This window comes from Kogia breviceps, chromosome 2, assembly GCF_026419965.1.
Source record: "Kogia breviceps isolate mKogBre1 chromosome 2, mKogBre1 haplotype 1, whole genome shotgun sequence".
Lineage (NCBI taxonomy): Eukaryota > Metazoa > Chordata > Mammalia > Artiodactyla > Physeteridae > Kogia > Kogia breviceps.
In genome coordinates this window covers 164,494,458-164,510,952 of record NC_081311.1, presented here as the reverse complement: position 1 = coordinate 164,510,952, position 16,495 = coordinate 164,494,458, and the positions used below count along the sequence as shown (strand labels likewise).

At 41.1% G+C, this 16,495-nt stretch overlaps 1 protein-coding gene across 1 annotated transcript in view; it reads left to right on the top strand.

Moving 5' to 3' along the window:
• The window catches only part of RFTN2 (raftlin family member 2), a 62,472-nt gene that overhangs the window by 30,220 nt on the left and 15,757 nt on the right, over positions 1–16,495 (top strand). The window contains exons 6-7 of the mRNA XM_059054294.2: positions 2,276–2,397; positions 3,965–4,068. Coding sequence (XP_058910277.1) covers positions 2,276–2,397; positions 3,965–4,068 — 226 coding nt within the window. The remainder of the gene's footprint in view (positions 1–2,275; positions 2,398–3,964; positions 4,069–16,495) is intronic.

The window sequence follows — 16,495 nt, the reverse complement described above, 5'->3', positions numbered from 1 at the left end:
AATTATTTTTAAAGTTCATACCCCCATTCTAAAAAAGGACTTGAGGCAAATATACATTTTTTTTAATAAATAAATTTATTTACTTATTTATTTATTTTTGGTCACGTTGGGTCATCATTGTTGCCCACAGGCTTTCTTTTAGTTGCAGAAGAGTGGGGGCTACTCTTCCTTGCGATGTGTGGGCTTCTCATTGCAGTGGCTTCTCTTGTTGCAGAGCATGGGCTCTGGCTTGCGGGCTTCAGCAGTTGCAGCACGTGGGCTCAGTAGCTGCAGCACGTGGGCCCTAGAGCGCACGGGCTTCAGTAGTTGTGGCAGGTGGGCTCAGTAGTTGTGTCTCTTGGGCTAAGTTGCTCCGTGGCATGTGGGATCTTCCTGGACCAGGGATCAAACCTGTGTCCCCTGCACTGGCAGGCAGATTCTTAACCACTGCACCACCACGGAAGCCCCAGATATACAATTTTAAAGATGGTCTTGTGATGCTCTAAACTTACAATCAAAAACAGATTTAGTTCCACTGGTCACTTTGGTATGACAGTAGACAAGTACATTAAAGGAAGTGGAACATATACTGTAATTAGAAAAACATTCCAACAAGTCAAATAAACTTTACTGGGTTGTTGGGGACCGCTCTGAATAATGTAAATTCTTCATGATATTCTGCCCTAACTGTAACTGATGTAAAAATACTAATAAGAGTGATTTTCTCTTAAAACCTATAGCCCATTAATAAAAATGAAAACTAAAATTACATTTAAATTACTTTTGTCTTTTTTATCTTTAAGCTTAATAGATCTTTTGAAAGCTTTGTAGGTTATTATTTAGATAACTGTCAACAAGGGAAACTTTGATGTGACCTTATGCTGTATGAAACCAGAATGCTTAACCAGCACATGACCATGGGAAATTGTCTCCTATTGCAAAATAGGAGACAAAAGAACTTCCATAAAATCAGTTTAGTTTTGGCCAGCTGGTTTTTGTCAACTATTCAAAAAAATGTCAGAGAGGCCCTCCCTTAAAACTTCCTTCCCAGCAGGAATTCTTTTGACAATGACTTCTGTTTAGGATCTTCCTGTTACCATTCTTTTTTTTTTTTTTTTTTTTTAAGCATCATTGAAGCAAAGAATTGTTCTGTGTTTATACTTTTTAAAATAATCTTACATCACCTTGGTTTTAATATCACACCTGTAATTCCAAGGATTAATATTTTGGGGTTGTTTCTCTTAATAGTATAATTAACATGCATACAACATATAGAACAGAAACCAAAATTTGATTTCAAGGTGAAGGTCATTTCCAGATGCTTTTTAAGCTTATGAAATCCAGTTGCTTCTCACTGTATGATATTATTTTATCTTGTTTTTGTTATTGTAGTCTTCATGTTTACAGTTTGATTTTAATTCAGTTAAGTATAAAATTATCTTGACCTTTGAGGGACTTCCCTGGTGGTCCAGTGGTTAAGAATCTGCTTTCTAATGCAGGGGGATGCAGGTTTGATCCCTGGTTGGAGAACTAAGATCCCACATGCCATGGGGCAACTAAGCCCAACTGCCACAACTACTGAGCACTCAGGCCACAACTAGAGAGCCCACATCTAAGACCCAAGGCAGCTAAAAATAAAATAAGTAAATAAATATTTAAAAAAACAAACTGTCTTGATCTTTGAAAAAAAATTACCTTCAAGGGAGATGTCATAGATTCACCTAAAACAAGTGGGGTATGTTTTTAAGATTTTTTTTTTTTTTTTTTTTTTTTTTTGCGGTATGCGGGCCTCTCACTGTTGTGGCCTCTCCCGTTGCGGAGCACAGGCTCCGGACGCACAGGCCTAGCGGCCATGGCTCACGGGCTTAGTTGCTCCGCGGCACGTGGGATCTTCCCGGACCAGGGCACGAACCCGTGTCTCCTGCATCGGCAGGCGGATTCTCAACCACTGCGCCACCAGGGAAGCCCCAAGATTTTTTTTTTTGATATGGATAATTTTCAAAGTCTTTATTGAATTTGTTACAATATTGCTTCTGTGTTTTTTCATGTTTTGGGTTTTTGGCTGCGAGGCATGTGGGATCCCAGCTCCCAGACCAGGGATCTAAGCCGCACCCCCTGCCTGCATTGGAAGGCGAAGTCCCAGCCATTGGACGGCCAGGGAAGTCCCCTAAAACAAGTGTTTATTAAGTGATATGTTTTTCCTTCAGCTTCCTACAAGGGTTATTTAAGGTTTTAGATGATCCTAAGAGACTCTGAGTATTTACAACTCTTCTTAATTGTATGTTTTTCCTCACAGGGGACCATTTGCCGAAATCTTTGGAAGGATTCTTTGTCTATGAAGAAGAAGGCTCTGGAGTTCCAGGATTCAGCAGGAAAGGAAATGATGCCATCGTAGTAGAACAATGGACAGTTATTGAGGTAAACTGAAGTTTTCTGACAATTTGGCTTTACTAGTGCATTTAGTTTTACATGTTAAAGGTTTTCATTGCCTAACACATACAGTATTCTTCAAACACATTTTTATTCAATGTTCAGAATTTCATCACAATGCATCACAAACTTTCAAATTTGTGTGAAGGTGATTTGCTTTACTCAATGTTCAGCTTTGTTAAAAAATAGCAAAATAATTATCTATACATAAAACAGTAGATTCCCAAAGACTTAGCATTCTAGTCCTAAACAAAGTCCCCTGGCACTGAGATTTTCTTTACACAATGCCATGACAACTAGCTGAAACCGAAAAAAAAAAAAAAAAAAAAATCAGTCAATGTTATATCCAAGCAACCAATGTGACTGACTTTTTTAACCATGTGAATTGACTTTCAAAGGCAAAAACATCCAAAGGTGTTCTTTCTCTCACCAGACCAAATATGTACATACAGCATTGTCCTTCCTAATCAGAGATGACATTGCTGCTGTTGTTGTGCACTCTGAATTCATATGTCACCGAATGGACTGCCGTTGAGGTGTACAGACTGAATTCAGGTATATTGTGCTGTGTGCACGAGGCCCTCACTGACAGCCTCTCTCAAGGACACTTTTGCCTTTCTGGCCTTGCAAAGGTTAGAGAGACATAGGTTATTTTCAAAGAAATTGGAAATCCGGGGTTCCCTGGTAGTGCAGTGGTTAAGAATCCGCCTGCCAATGCAGGCAGGTTCAAACCCTTGTCTGGGAAGATCCCACATGCCGCAGAGCAACTAAGCCCGTGCACCACAACTACTGAGCCTGCGCTCTAGAGCCCGCGAGCCACAACTACCGAAGCCCTCGTGCCTAGAGCCTGTGCTCCACAACAAGAGTAGCCACCATAAAGAGAAGCCCATGCACCACATCAAAGAGTAGCCCCCGCTCGCCACAACCAGAGAAAGCCTGCGCACAGCAACGAAGACCCAACACAGCCAAAAATAAAATTAATTAATTAAAAAAAAAAAAAAAAAGAAGGAAAAAGAAACTGGAAATCCCTTTGAGGGGGAAAAAAAGGATTTGGGGTAAGAGATAAAGCTCCAAGTAAGAATCAATTCCAAGTGAGTAAAAAGCAGTGAGGATTCTCTGCTCCTCTCACCTTTCGCTCCCCAATGCTCACTGTCTATTCCTGTCCTCACTCCCAGCCCCTAGACCAGTGTTTCTGAAAGTGTGTGGACTCTACTTGGATCCATATCACCCAGGGAGCTTTTTTAAATGCAGATTCCCAGAGCCCCCCCATATATTAAAGTTTGATGCCCAAGCAAGACGGAGGGAAGGTAGGCCCCAACCTTAGGGAACCACATGGAAACCTCTGTCCACTCGGATCCCCAGTGTTTCTAACTTGGTTGAATGGTTGGAAGGCAGAGAGGGAGCAGAAAAGAAGCCCAGGAAGACTGCGGCCAGTGAAATTGCACTAATGGAGCGTGAACTCCCCTTATCCTAACACTTCTCACCCTCACTGTCATCACTTGTGTAGCTGGTTGTCTTTGTCATTACACTATGAACTCTGTGCTTATTCACACAGGGCTGTGAAATCAAAACGGATTATGGCCCTCTGCTGCACACCCTGGCTGAGTTTGGATGGCTCCTGACAAGCGTGTTGCCCACACCTATACTGAGACATGACAGGTAACGCCGAAAGTATCCTGACACACTCTCACCTCATTGTAAAATAGAGCTCATTTGTTAGCTAATTCAACCTAACAGTGCTTATGTAATGCCTACAGAGAGCATTTCACTGAACTTCTGATCTGATTTCATGTGCCTTGGAGATCAGCAAATCTAACCCCCTCGAGTTATACACATCCCTCAGTATTCATGAGGGATTTGTTCCAGGACCCCCATGGATACCAAAATCCGGGATGCTCAAGTCCCTGATATAAAGTGGCATAGTATTTGCATATAACCTGCACACATCCTCCTGTATACTTTCAATCATCTCTAGATTACTTATAATACCTACACAATGTAAATAAATGCCATGTCCATAGTTGCTGGAAAATTCAAGTTTTGCTTTTTGGAACTTTCTGGAACTGTTTTTTCAAACATTTTCCATCAGCAGTTGGCTGAATCTGAACTGCAGATACAGAGGGCTGACTGTGTATGTACAAGCTATAAATTGCATCTCCTTCCCAAGGGCATATGAGTTCATGATGGCAGAGCCAGAGCAGGGGCGAGGTAGACCAGCTCCCAACTCAGTGCTGCTTCCAGCACTCAGAAGGCTGCCTCTCCCCTCAAAGACTGTCCTACTCTACCTTCTTTTTTCCAACTTGAGATTCCAATTCTTCCCTAGTGTGATGATTGAGCCAATATGAATCTGCAAACAGAAAATACAGCCCCCTCTGTAGGACCCTTTGTCCTGCTCTTCTGCACTGCCTGTGTGAAACTGCCTTCAGGCCAGCACGCAGCTGGGGTTAGGGATGCAGTGAGGCCCAGAGCGTGGGATGGAGGGGCGCCAGTGCCTCCATTCCTCCCTCCAGTGTGGGGGGTTAGCTTTCCCCTGAAGCATGGACTTGTCAGCTCTTTCCACTAAAATAAATACCTACATTAGAACCAAAATGCCAACACTTCACAAATACCGGGTTTTTCTTTCCTCCTTTTCCTGGGAAAGTAAAAGATTGAGTTGTTATTGTTTGTTTGTTTGTCTGCAAAGAGAGGGGGACTAGTTAAGCCCTCTGTATAGAGTGCTTTGCTCTGCCTTGGACTCAGAAATGTTCCCTGTGCCCTGTTTGGCATCCAGAAAGTGACTGACTGCCAAGGCTGCCCTGCCTGGCTGGTACTACCTGCAGAGGACAGTATAGTAAAGGACAGTAGAGTAGAGGACAATAAAGGGCCTTCCCTTTAAGCAGAGTCGACCACGGTTTAACATTGATTGTCACGTATAGCTAAGGGAAGCAGCTCCCCTTTCCTCTGTCTCATCCACCCTTTAGTTTAGCAACTTTACCCCTGGCCAGTAACCCTACCTCCCCACAGACTTTAAAAACATTTGATTGACATGGCTCTATAATAAAGCCACACCTCCTTCAGGTGGAGAGAGGGATAAAAGTGGATACAGAGTAAAGACACTCAAGCTTTAAAAGGAGCAGTTAGAAGTAAGCAAAGCAATCAATCTGCTCTTCTTCTCAGAAATTTATTGGTAACTGTTCTAAAATGGTGAGTGACAACTCTCTGAATTATTACCCAACTTTTAAAAATCTGTGACATACCAGTCAGATCACAGTACAGCAGTAAATCTCAGGATCTGGTCTTCAGACCAAGCAATATGAATACTCTGGAGTGCCTAGGAACATACACATGCCAGAGGCTCATCCCAATGGAACAGGCAGAAGCTTTGAGGGTAGGGTCCATGAATCTCCATTTTCACAAGCTTCCGAAGCTCATCAACATTTGAGGATCTTTGCAGGAGAGAGAGAAAGACATTCCACTTCGCTGCCACCCCTCATCTTCCACCTGCCAAGCCATCGGTCTATCCCACTCCCCACCCTCCCTCAGAATCACTTGTGTATCTGGCCTCCTCACCTCTTTCCGGTGGTTCTCCTAGGTGTACATTTAGGGTTTCATTGGCCTATTATAGTTAACCCTTCCTAAAAGTGCTCTGAGTTCTGAACCTTTCATGCTCCTTTTTCCCCAATGAAAAATATATTTTTCATTCCTCCCTCCTATTCACTCAGGGCCTCTGTTCCCATGAGTCTAAATATTTCCGAAAGTGATGTGAATGACTCACTAGGCACTAGATTAGACGGCAAGACTAACAGGCTGGACGCTGAGCCGTAGCACACGGGCTGGCACTCCTTGAGCATCTCCTGCTTGGTTTGGGAATGAGAACAAGACTGAGACCAAAGGGGGGAAGGAAGAGGTCGCAAGTGTACTGTGATGGGGAAGGGTGGTGGAGCCTGGAGCCATGCTTGGATTGGCCACCTTGTCCTGCGTGTCAAACTGCGTAAGGTCACAGGCTGGACCAAGTGATTAGGAGGCTCACTGGAGTGAGGAGTGTCTGTATGTTATCCTTGGAGCACCACCACTGCCGCACCACCGTTCCCAGCTTCTTCAGAACCCCTGGTATCCACCAAGACATGGTGGAGGCAGAGTGGACCTTTCAGGCCCTCCTTGTGAAGGCTCATCGTATGTGCAATTAAAATAGCAAAGGGGCAGGAATTCCCTGACAGTCCGGTGGTTAGGCCTCAGCGCTTCCACTGTGGTGGCCCAGGTTCAATCCCTGGTCAGGGAACTAGGGTCCCACAAGCCGTGCGGGGCACAGCCAAAAAAGAAAAAAAAAATTAGCAAAGGGGCTACCAGGACCCCCCAAGGCCCTGCAGCTAGCAGCCTCGTCACCCAACCCCACCCCCCAGTGTCTGGCACAAACCTCCACACAAGGCAGGGCCTTTTTATTCTTGTCCAAATATGCTGTCCCAATGACAGTCACATGCTGGTCTTAGCTGCTTCAGTACACACAGGATAGTAGTCACCTTCAGCCAGGTCATCTTTTTTTTTTTTTTTTAACATGGAATTTAATACCACTATATATAAATAATCATTTAATACCACTATATATAATGACTATAAAATAACCAATGATAAAAGGCGAATACATATTTTTCCAGACTCTTTTCTAATCTAGAAGGTTGTGAATTCTTAAGAGTCGGCGTCCAGAAGAACTGACCCTGATACTGTGAACTATGGAACATTTTTCTGGTAAACTGCAAGAGTTCTCTGGGTTTCTTCCTGCCAGGGGACCCCTCATAGATGCAGGGCTATAGGGCAGGTACCACAATACTTTCCACCACCAACTTTTTCATGCAGGTGATATCAGGTAAAAAGGAACACCGAGGGCAACTTGTGGTAAACCGTTTTTCGCACCATAGTCCTGTCCTGCGGAATTTGGGGTTTGAGACGTGGTTTTCTTCTCTTTTTCCTCTTCATCCATTTTGTCCCCTGGCTGCAGCTCCATGTCTTTATTTGTCTTATTTTTCCCTTTAATACCCTCTTCAGATGGACTGATTCCTTCCTCAAAGATGGTTTATAATTTCTGTGAGTTCATGGACCACAACCAGCATTCTTTCATGAGCCAGGTCATCTTTAAATGTAAATAAAAATATTACATGCAGTTCATCTTGGTCCAGGTGGGGGATATTGCCTGAAAGTTTTTAGTTTCTGAAACTAGAAGAATGGTCCAGGCTTTGAGCTAAGCAGATCTCATTTGAATTACACCTTCACCACTTACCAGCTATATGATTTTGAGAACCTCTTTGAGTCTCAATTTCCTCACCTGGAAACTGATACAATAATATCAACTTCACTGGATTATCTTGATGATTAAGCAAGATAATGCAGGGCCTGTGCATACTAGGCTAATAAATTAGAGCTATTATACAGGATTTAATCTTTCGCAGAACCAGAATCCCTAAGAAGTTGAAGCCAATTGCAAAAGGATGATGGCTTGGCCTGTCCTAAATTAGGATATTTCAGAAAATGTCAATACTGTAGTTCACTGTATACAAAATCAGCACTATTACAAGCCAATAAAAGGGACAGAAATAAATAATGACACTATAAAGATACATGCTTACACATTATGCTCATACCCAGAAAACTTAATGTTATCATCTTTCTTTTTGGGCCCACGTCTTAAAACATAACTTAGAACTACTGCCAGTGAGAACTTTCTTCCTTAAATATTTTTGACTCATATACAACAATAATGTCTTAAGTAATTTCAATTTTTTCTACTCTTCTATCACCTAAGCCATAACTTGAATGGTCTCTACGTATCTTCCTCTCATTTCTTTCCTTACACAAATATATCCTGTTATAGAAAACAAACTTGTGGTTACCAAAGGGGAGAGGGAAAGAGGGAGGAATAAATTAGGCGTATGGGATTAACAGATCCAAGCTGCTACATTTAAAACAGATAAGCAACAGGGATATACTGTAGAGCACAGGGAATTATACCTACTACCCGAAAACTGGGTTCACCTCCTGGTGTCAAGCCAAAATATACAACCAAGCCAAGATCAGGAGAAGGAAGGATTTATTACTTACAGCAAGTAAGGAGAACATGGGGGATCTTTCCCAAAGCAGTGTCTCCCCGAACAGCAAAACTAGGGGAGTTTCAAGCTTAAGGGTACATGTGTGTTCATGAAGGGGCTGGAGCAGAGGAGAATTCTGCATAGAATTGGGAGGAAGGTTAACAAGAGTCTCAGCTTTAGTTGATTGAAGGCACGAGAGTCAGAAAAGGTCAACATCCTCATTCCTTAGGTTCTGACCAGGCTGAGGTCATAGCCTGTAGTTACCATACTCCACCTGGGTGAGGCCTTAGTTCCTGCAGAACTCAAAGATCTGTATCAGATTGTTATGGACATCCCTTGAGGAGGACCTAGGACTGTTTTGTTGCTGAATTCTTGTTTCATGAATGCTTTTCATTTGTTCCTGCATTCCTTTTTTCCCTTAAGATCATTATTTGCTGAGACCTGTTCAAGAGAAAGCATTGCGGCCAGGCTTAGATCACAAAATGGCCTCTCCTATGTCAAGAAAGTTGTGCCTGGTTCTCTTTTTCTGGGGACCCCCCCAACCACCCTATCTGCTCACATACTCATTATTTTGTAATAACCTATACTGGAATATAATCCACAAAAACACTAAATCACTGTTCTGTACACCTGAAACTAACACAGTATTATAAAGCAACTAGACTTCAATAAAAACAAACAAACATATCCTGTTATCAGATTGCATAAAGTTGTTTTCCCAGAGTGTCCTTAGGTTAAGGTTGTTGGTTCCCTTACCTTAGGCAAGATCATACCACTGAGGTTTAAAGCTGTGTTACCATGGAAACATCAAGATGTGGTAATCTGATACCACTACCTTATTCAAGGGTTATTGTTATCAGCCCTGAAAACTTGCCAGAATCCCTTTTTAATCCTTATCACTATATAATTAATTATACAAATAGGCCCAACCCTTTTCAAAAAAAAATCAAGGTGAAAATTTACATTAAATTCTTCAGGGCAAATCTGGTAGAGGATCAAATTAGCTGAACAAGCAGCTAATATTGCTGACCTTAAAATAATCTCCAGAAGAAAATGGAAGGAGGAGCCCATGTTCCCTCTGTTTGGCCACCTCAGATCAGCTCCCCTCTCCCCAGTAATAATCTGGGGTGGGCAGGGAAGGGGGAATGTGCATTTTAACAAGAATCCAAGGTGATCTGATGCACGTGCAGAAATATGGAATTATAACCTAACATTGAAAGAGAAAGCATTTTAGAACACAAGATAGAAGAAAAGTGTACACCCTCATTTATATCTCAGAAGACAGAATTTAAAGGTGGGGGCTTTTGGTACAATAAATCAAGTTATACTGTACAGAGAATATTAAAAAGTCTAGTCATAAAGGACAAGATGTGAATAACAAAAAGAGAAAATTCTCTGCTCACTGTGGTGTCAGGGGCCCCGCCCCCTCTTCCATTTTCTGTAACCCCTGAAGGAAAAGGCTCCACAGCCCTGTGGTCACCACAGCTCAGAAGCACTAGAAGTCTTTGCAGTTATCTGAGACACTTAAGTGCACAAATAAGTTCCTCGAAGTCCCAAGTGGCAGCCAAGGCAGGAATTGCTTATTTATATACAGTAGAGGGAGAGGCGAGGGTTTCACGTTTGGTCCATTTTCATGCCAGTCTCTTCCCTTTCTAATTTAACTTCTGTGGAAACAGTGTTATGTAATTCCATTGTGAGTTAAGCTTGTAGCAATCCTGCAGTGAGCAGCATTTTTATAAGGCCCACGTTTTTAAGAAATAGTCAATTTGTCTATTACATATACTTCTAGTTACCACACTTCTTCATCTGAACTTAAATTGCTAACGTTTTGTCAGGAGGAGGGGTGGGGAGGAGCTAAATTGTGGAAGTGCCTTTTTTTGTCTTTAACACATGTACTGATATCTGAGAAACAAATGAAGGTCATAAGGCAAAGGAACTTCGTGACTAAGGACTAGCTTACAAAGGTGCAAGCTAACATTTAATTTTATAATTCTACTTTTAAAAAGTAAAGTTTATTTCATATTTTTAAAATAAATTTATTTATTTTTAATTTTGGGCTGCATTGGGTCTTCGTTGCTACTTGTGGGCTTTCTCTAGTTGCAGCGAGCAGGGGCTACTCTTCGTGGTGGTGCACGGGCTTCTCATTGCGGTGGCTTCTCGTGTTGTGGAGCACGGGCTCTAGGCGCGCGGGCTTCAGTTGTTGGACAGTGTTAGGAGGGTTGTAGGGTGAATAGGGTACATGATCAGCTCGTGGACCTTCTGATTGGTTGGTGGTGAGGTAACAGGGCAATGTTTTGGGAATCTCAACCTTCTGGTTCCAACCAGTCTGGGGTCTCCCTGCTTGTGGTCAGCATGTGGCCACCATCCTCCACCTGGGTGGGGGTATTAATTTCTACAGAACAACTTAAAGATATGCATCAGATATCCTTCCTGGAGGTACTAGGAGTCCTGTGCCTCTTGTCGTAATCTTTAACTGCTTGTGTCTGATCTTTAGTACTCAGGAAAGACCTAGAAAACTAAAGCCTTTTGTTCTACAAACAAGAAACAGGGACACAGAGGGGCTTTTGTACCTGAGAAGGCCCCACAGGGTCCTGCTTGGTTTCAACCCCCGTTTTCTTTATTTTTTTTTAATAGATTTTATTTATTTATTTGTTTGGTTGGTTGGTTGGTTTTTGGCTGTGTTGGGTCTTCATTGTTGCGCACGGCTTTCTCTAGTTGCGGCGAGTGGGGACTACTCTTTGTTGTGGTGCGCGGTGTTCTCATTGCAGTGGCTTCTCTTGTTGCAGAGCACGGGTTCTAGGTGCGTGGGCTTCAGTAGTTGTGGTTCACGGGCTCTAGAGTAAAGGCTCAGTAGTTTTGGCGCACGGGCCTAGTTGCTCCGTGGCATGTGGGATCTTCCTGGATCAGGGCTCAAAGCTGTATCCCCTGCCTTGGCGGCGGATTCTTAACCACTGCGCCACCAGGGAAGCCCCCGCCCCTTTCCCTGATATGCCTCAATCCTGAGGGGAACAGGGTTGGGACAAGAAAACGAATAAAGTTTTGGATAGAGAAATTAATCATAAACTCAGTAAGGGAACTCAGTTTTAAACCATTTCAATTAATTAATGTATAAGATGATGCAAAACTAATCAGAAAATACAAATTAACCTAACAATTTTGTTTTCTCTAGTCTAATGGATTTTGAAATCCATTAGAATCATTCACATGAATGAAATGAATGAATGAATTCATTCACATTCTTGCATTTTATTTTAAACAGAAAGTTCTTTCAGTTCAACTCAAATATTTACTGAGTGCCTGGTATGTATAAGGCAATATTTTACCCACTCAAGGGGCAGACCCTGGCTTCCAGGAACTCATAATCTACTTGGAGAGACAATACCGTCACAAATAACGAATGTGGAACAGCGGTCTAGAGCATATATTCTCAATAGAGGTGACATTACCACAAGGGAGTGAAAACTGGTTATGGGGGAGGTGAAAAAATCTTAGATATTACAAAGGTTTGTGGCCCTCCAAAAGGTCACAGTACATAGACAGATACATGGCATATCTTTGTTATTAAAATTTAATGGGGCAAGGGGAAGGAATTTGGGAGAAAATGTATAAAAAGGCTCCTTGGGGAAGCAATAATGAAAAAAGAATTGAGTGTAAGGCAGGTGAATATGGTAGAGGACATCAGTGAAAGAGGAGAGGAGGTCTGTGGAGGCTGAGAAGTCTGAGGGGCAGGCACCTTTAAGAAAGAATAGAGCTTCCAAAAGTAGTTTTAGAGAGAATATTTCTGGTGGCAGATAGGGCTAACCAGGAACAATAAATAGGTGTCATCTCACACAGCAGCACTGGTCTGTGGGTAGTGGCTGCCTAAACACCATAAAAACAAGGATTCTAAAACCAGGATCAGCAGAAAAGAATGTGATCAGTTAATGATGTCTGCTATGAGCACAGAAGGTGTAAAGTGGAAGTATGAATACCTCAAAGTATTTCCTCTTTCTGGCAACCATAAGCAAGCACATAGCAGAGTCAGCAAAGTGCAGGATATATTCAAGGAAAAGTAGGTACAGGTGGGTGAATTCCTAAAGACCTTTCCTAATTTAAAACTCATAGGTCTAACAAAAAGGAAAAAGACTCACACAGATACAGAGAACTAGTGGATACCAGTAGGGAGAGGGGAAGGGGAGGGGGAAGGGGAAGGGGAGGGGCAAGATAAGAGGTAGGGGATTAAGAGGTACAATTACGACGTATAAAATAAATAAGTTGCAAGGATATATTGTACAGCACAAGGAATATAGCCAAGTTATTTTATAATAACTATAAATGGAGTATAGCCTTTAAAAATTGTGAATCACTATGTTTGTACACCTGAAACTTATATAATATTGTACATCAACTATACCTCAATTAAAAAAAAAAAAATAGAATTCAAGACACATTTTACCAAAACAATAAATGTAAAAGGGGAGGGAGCATTTTTATCATGTATAAATCCACAACCATTCTCCTACATATCAGCATTACATATACTCTTAAAACAATTTTGTTAATAAAACACACATATAGAAAGTGCATAAAACACAAATGTGCATAATTATAATTATACAAACACTTGTGTAATTACCACTGGGCAAGACAGAGAATATTGCTGGCACCCTAGAAGTACCCCATGTGTTTCCCTATCACACCCACTCCCTTCACGCAGAGGCAATATTACCCCAACTTTTAAGATAATCGCTTCCTTATTTTGCCTAATAGTCTTACCACTCACCTTTGAATCCCTACATAGTACAATTTAGTTTTCCCTGGTTTTAATTTTATAAAATGGAATTATATATATTCCTTCACATGTTGCTTCTTTCACTTAACATTGTAAGATTACAAACAACTGTATAAAATAAATAAGGATATATAAACAAGGATATATTGTGCAGCATAGGGAAATATAGCCATTATTTCGTAGTAACTTTAAATGGAGTACAACCTATAAAAATATTGAATTGTTATGTTGTACGCTTGAAACAAATATAATATTTTCATATAATCAACTATACTTCAATAAATAAAATAATAAAAATTTAAAAATTTAATTTAAAAAAAAAAAGCATTGTAAGATTTATCCATGTTGTGTGTAGGTATGAGTTTCTCAAGGGTGTAGACCAGGAAGTAGAACTGCTGGCTCACAGGTCACTTCTTTAGCTTTATTAGATATAAATGCCAGACTCTTTCCAAGTTGAATATTGCAGCTTACTCTCCCACCAGCAGGATGTGAAAGTTCCCATTGCTCCAACAAAAAAATTGGTCATACTTTTAAATTTTGTCATTCTGGTAACTGTATATATAGTATGATCTCGGTATATATATATATATATATATATATATATATATATATATATATATATATATATGTATATATAGTATGATCTCAGGGTGATTTTAGTTTGTATTTACCAAATTGCTACTAAAATTGAGCGCATTTTCATATGTTTATTGACCACTGAGATTTTTCTTTTGTCAAGTACCTGTTTAAATCTTTTGCCCACATTTAAAATTGTACTTATAGGAGTTTTTAAATATATGTTGGATGATAATTTATTTGTTACGTGTGTTGCAATGATCTCTCTGATTCTGTGGCTTGTCTTTTTACTCTCTTTATGATGTCTTTCGATTAGCAGAAGTTTTTAATTTTAAAATATGCAAATATATCAATTTTTACCCTTTTTGGTGTATTGTTTAAGAAATCTCTCCCTTCACTGAAGCAATGGGAGGAGGTAAGGAGTGAATTGTTTTTAAATTTGGGCATAACATGGGACATTTTAATTTTTTAAATTAACATAAAATTCTGTAAGCTATAGTTATTATAGGCTGATGTGCCTGAGTAATACGTTTTGTGAGAAGGAGAAGGAAGAGCTAAATCTTAAGAGATTCATACTGAATGGCAATGAACTCCGTAGAGGTAAAAAGACCTAGGAAGCCTTTTGTCTCTCCTGCAAGCTTTGCTCACTTGCTATGATTTTTTTTTTAAAGCATGTCCTCTGGCATCAGTACATTATCACAGAAACCAAATGCCCGTTAATTCATAAAGTCTTTGATTCTTCAAATATCTACTGAGCACTATTTTTTTAACATCTTTATTGGAGTATAATTGCTTTACAATGCTGTGTTAGTTTCTGCTTTATAACAAAGTGAATCAGCTGTACATATACATATATCACCAAATCTACTCACTCATGCGTCTCCCTCCCACCCACCCTATCCCACCCCTCTAGGTGGTCACGAAGCACCAAGCGGACCTCTCTGTGCTGTGAGACTGCTTCCCACTAGCTATCTGTTTTACATTTGGTAGTATGTATAAGTCCATGCCACTCTCTCACTTCGTCCCAGCTTACCCTTCCCCCTCCCTGTGTCCTCAAGTTCATTCTCTATGTCTGTGTCTTTATTCCTGTCCTGCCCCTAGGTTCTTCAGAAACTTTTTTTTTTTTTTAGATTCCATATATATGTGTTAGCATGTGGTATTTGTTTTTCTTTTTCTGACTTACTTCACTCTGTATGACAGTCTCTAGGTCCATCCACCTCACTACAAATAACTCCATTTCTTTTCTTTTTATGGCTGAGTAATATTCCATTGTATATATGTGCCACATCTTCTTTATCCATTCATCTGTCGATGGACACTTAGGTTGCTTCCATGTCCTGGCTATTGTAAATATAGCTGCAATGAGCATTGTGGTACATGACTCTTTTTGAATTACGGTTTTCTCGGGGTATATGCCCAGTAGTGGGATTGCTGGGTCATATGGTAGTTCTATTTTTAGTTTTGTAAGGAACCTCCATACTGTTCTCCATAGTGGCTGTATCAATTTACATTCCCACCAACAGGGGCACTATTTTAAAAGGGGCTTTCTGCTAATTAACGTGGAAGATGCAGAGATAAGGAGACTAGCTTTTCAGGGAGCTTAGACCTAGTAGGAAGGAAACATGTGTACCAGTGACCACTTGATAAATCCCGGCGAAAGGGATTAAGCTCCATAAGAGGGATCCATGGGAGCCCCAAAAAGGGTGTGCGGCTCTTCAGTTGAGGGATCACTGAAGGCTTTCAGGTCACAGTTGAAATGAATCTCAAAAGATGGGCAGGCTGGGAAGAGGAGTGGTGGTGGCATGGGCATTCCAGGTATGAGGATGCCACAAGCAGAAACAGCCACAAGCAACTGAGTCAAGGGGGTGATTCCCACAGGCCAATCAAACATGACTTTGGTTTTTATATGTGGAAGAATGTAGAAAGACTCTCTCCCACATACCCATAAATTCTAAGTCTCCAGCTCTGTTTCAAAGGTGCTTGAAATTGTAAGCAAATATTGGACCAAGCAGAAATTCAACTTGTCCTCATAACTTCCTGCAAAAATAATTTTTAAATTTAAATATCACTAAAGATATCATCAAACCAAGATAGAACTGCTTTTCAGTTTTGTTTTTGTTGCCTGTTTTTATAAGTAGTACTTATTCACTCTTGTGCAAAACTGAATTCAAGGGGACAATTTTTTTTTTTCTTAGAAGATATTGGGGGTAGGAGTTTATTAATTTATTTTTGCTGTGTTGGGTCTTTGTTTCTGTACGAGGGCTTTCTCTAGTTGTGGCAAGCAGGGGCCACTCTTCATCGCGGTCCGCGGGCCTCTCAGTATCGTGGCCTCTCTTGTTGCAGAGCACAGGCTCCAGACGCGCAGGCTCACTAGTTGAGGCTCACGGGCCTAGCTGCTCCGCAGCATGTGGGATCTTCCCAGACCAGGGCTCAAACCCGAGTCCCCTGCATTAGTAGGCAGATTCTCAACCACTGCACCACCAGGGAAGCCCCATGGGGACAATTTTTTAAGGCAAAGCTTTCAGTCATTCACTTTTTATGTGGCACTTAAATGCCACAGATCATGAACTTGCTCCTGTCTCTCCTTCCTTTCATCATACTAACACCAGGACCTGTATGTTCTGTTTAAATAGTCTAACTGGCCCAGGAAAAAATGAACCCTTGTTTTTATTTCCTTTGTTAT